Source organism: Sinocyclocheilus anshuiensis, unplaced genomic scaffold, assembly GCF_001515605.1.
Source record: "Sinocyclocheilus anshuiensis isolate Anshui unplaced genomic scaffold, SAMN03320099.WGS_v1.1 scaffold1501, whole genome shotgun sequence".
Classification (NCBI taxonomy): domain Eukaryota; kingdom Metazoa; phylum Chordata; class Actinopteri; order Cypriniformes; family Cyprinidae; genus Sinocyclocheilus; species Sinocyclocheilus anshuiensis.
Window position 1 is genome coordinate 739,040 of NW_015544287.1, and position 2,326 is coordinate 741,365.

At 37.1% G+C, this 2,326-nt stretch overlaps 1 protein-coding gene across 7 annotated transcripts in view; it reads right to left on the minus strand.

The window, feature by feature from the left end:
• Positions 1–2,326, minus strand: part of LOC107698054 (arf-GAP with coiled-coil, ANK repeat and PH domain-containing protein 2) — a 55,648-nt gene that overhangs the window by 12,391 nt on the left and 40,931 nt on the right. For all 7 annotated transcript variants that reach the window (XM_016498971.1, XM_016498972.1, XM_016498970.1 and 4 more), the window contains 2 exons: positions 2,079–2,148; positions 1,738–1,832 (listed from right to left, as the gene is read on the minus strand). In XM_016498971.1, coding sequence (XP_016354457.1) covers positions 1,738–1,832; positions 2,079–2,148 — 165 coding nt within the window. The remainder of the gene's footprint in view (positions 1–1,737; positions 1,833–2,078; positions 2,149–2,326) is intronic.

Below are 2,326 nucleotides of genomic sequence, written 5' to 3' on the forward strand. Positions count from 1 at the left end.
CTGCGGTGAGTAGATTCTAACTTAATCACCTCTGATTGGCCATTGCGTTCCAGAAATCAACAGCTGAGTCTGTGATTGGCTACATTGCGCAACCTTTTAAACACGTGTTATAAATAGAAACTATGCCTAGCTTGCGCATGGTCAATCATTTTAATGTTAATATTAGTTGTTCTTTTTGCTTTTGTGCAACAGATAAATAACAATTTATATGTTTTAAACACTTTATGTTTAGATCATTTCTATTTTGCGGGAGTCCCGCGAATCATTTTATTCTCCCGCATCCCGCACACACGAGTCTCTTCCCGCCCGCACCCGCACTCGCCCATCAAGAGTTGTCCTGCGCCGCACCCTGTTGGGTTGGGTCCCGCGGTCCTCCCAGTGCAGGTCTCTAACTTGAGGCTCATTTCAAAAGGACAATAAGCATTTTTTTTTAAGGTTGTAAGCGACTATATAAAATATATATATAATGCTCAAACTACTGTTCAAAGGTTTGTGTCCAGTAAGATGTCTTAACTTTTTAAATAAGTCTTTAAAAGTACTGTAAAAACAGTAATATTGTTAAATATTATTACAATTTAAAATAGTTGATTTCTATGTGAATATACAGTGAAGATCAAAATTAGAGAACAATCTATAAATGATTTTTTCTGAAATATTGTTTATTAGCCTTTTGATTCTTTCTGCAGATGAGAGGCTTGGTCACTGCAGAGTGTGCTTTCAGTCCGGTTTCTCTTAAACGTGCCGAGACAGAACCTTACTCTGTTCAGCGCTGAACTGACGAGCAATTCCAGCTGCAGTGCTGAACCGATTCCCTACTGAGAGTCTCTGCATTATCCTGTCTTCTCCTGCATTTGTCTTACGTGGACAACCAGATGAATTAGTGTCATTGTAAAGCTGCAATATTCTACAAATCACAGATTTAGAATGACCAGCTTCTCCTGCAGTGGCTGAAAGGGTCGTCCCTTTGGCCTTCATCTAGACAGCCTCCTGGTCGCAGGCTTTCAGTCACCTTAGAGCGGCCCAATCTCAGTGAAAATTAGAGGAATGCTGCCTGTTAAATAGGGTTTGTCAGACAATTAAGGAAATTAGCACCAGGTGCCAGATTAACACCGATAGCTTGGAAGTATCCGTAAATGTTCTCTAAATTAAATTTTGAGTTATTTTTCCAATATCTCATTTAAGTTTTTATACTGTGCTTCAGAATACAATTAATTTATGAAATGTGCTTAAAAAAACTGCTCTTCTACTCCTCCTACTCCTGTTAGAATAACTTCAAATAGAACTAAGCAGTGACCTTGAAATTTAGGAAACTGTAGGTTGTTCTTTAATTTTGATCTCCACTGTATAGCAAAATGTCATTTATTTCTGTGATGCGCAGCTGTATTTTCAGCATCATTACTCCAGTCTTCAGTGTCACATGATCTTCAGAAATCATTCTAATATGCTGATTTGCTGCTCAGGAAACATTTCTGATTATTATCAATGTTAAAAACAGTGTTAGTAAATATTGTTGTGGAAACCATGATATATTTCAGGATTCTTTGATGAATAGAAAGTTCAAAAGAACGGCATTTATTTGAAATAGAAATCTTTTGTAACAAAAGTGTCTTTACTAGCACTTTTGATCAGTTTAATGCATTCTTGTTGAATAAAAGTATTCATTTCTAAAATAAAAAAAAATAAAAAAATAATTAAAACAAAATAATAAAAAATAATAAAATAATTCCAGTGCAGTACCTGGGATCTCCTGGCTGTGGTTTCCTGGCTCCTAACTCTTCTCGCCGAGCCTCGTAAATATGATTTATGACACCATTTCCCAGCTCACACATCAGCTATACAAAAATAATTGTATTATTCATTCATATATAAGAACTGAAGGTTTTATTTTTTATTAGAAAGCTAGACAATCTTGGAATGAGAAGAGAAAAAAAAAAACATCTTGTCAAATGTTTTGTTATAATAAAACATGTTTTTTAATGGAAATTAAGATCTGGACAGATGTTTATGTTCTCTAACAAACATCTGTCCATCCGTATGTTCATCGTGTCAGGAGCGAAGCCTCGCGTCTCCAGACTCACCTTGAGCAGTTCAGGCTCCCACGTGTCCAGCGTCAGAGATCTGACCTTCGAGAAATGAACGCCAAGACTCCTGACAAACAAAACCCCAGCATTTGTAATAAAACACACAAAACCTTCCCTAATACTTGCGGTCGAACAAACACACACACACACACACACGCGCAGGCAGGCACACTCACTCACTCACACAGGTTTGTTTTTGTGAAAAGTGGGGACATCCCATAGGCGTAATGGTTTTTATACTGTAC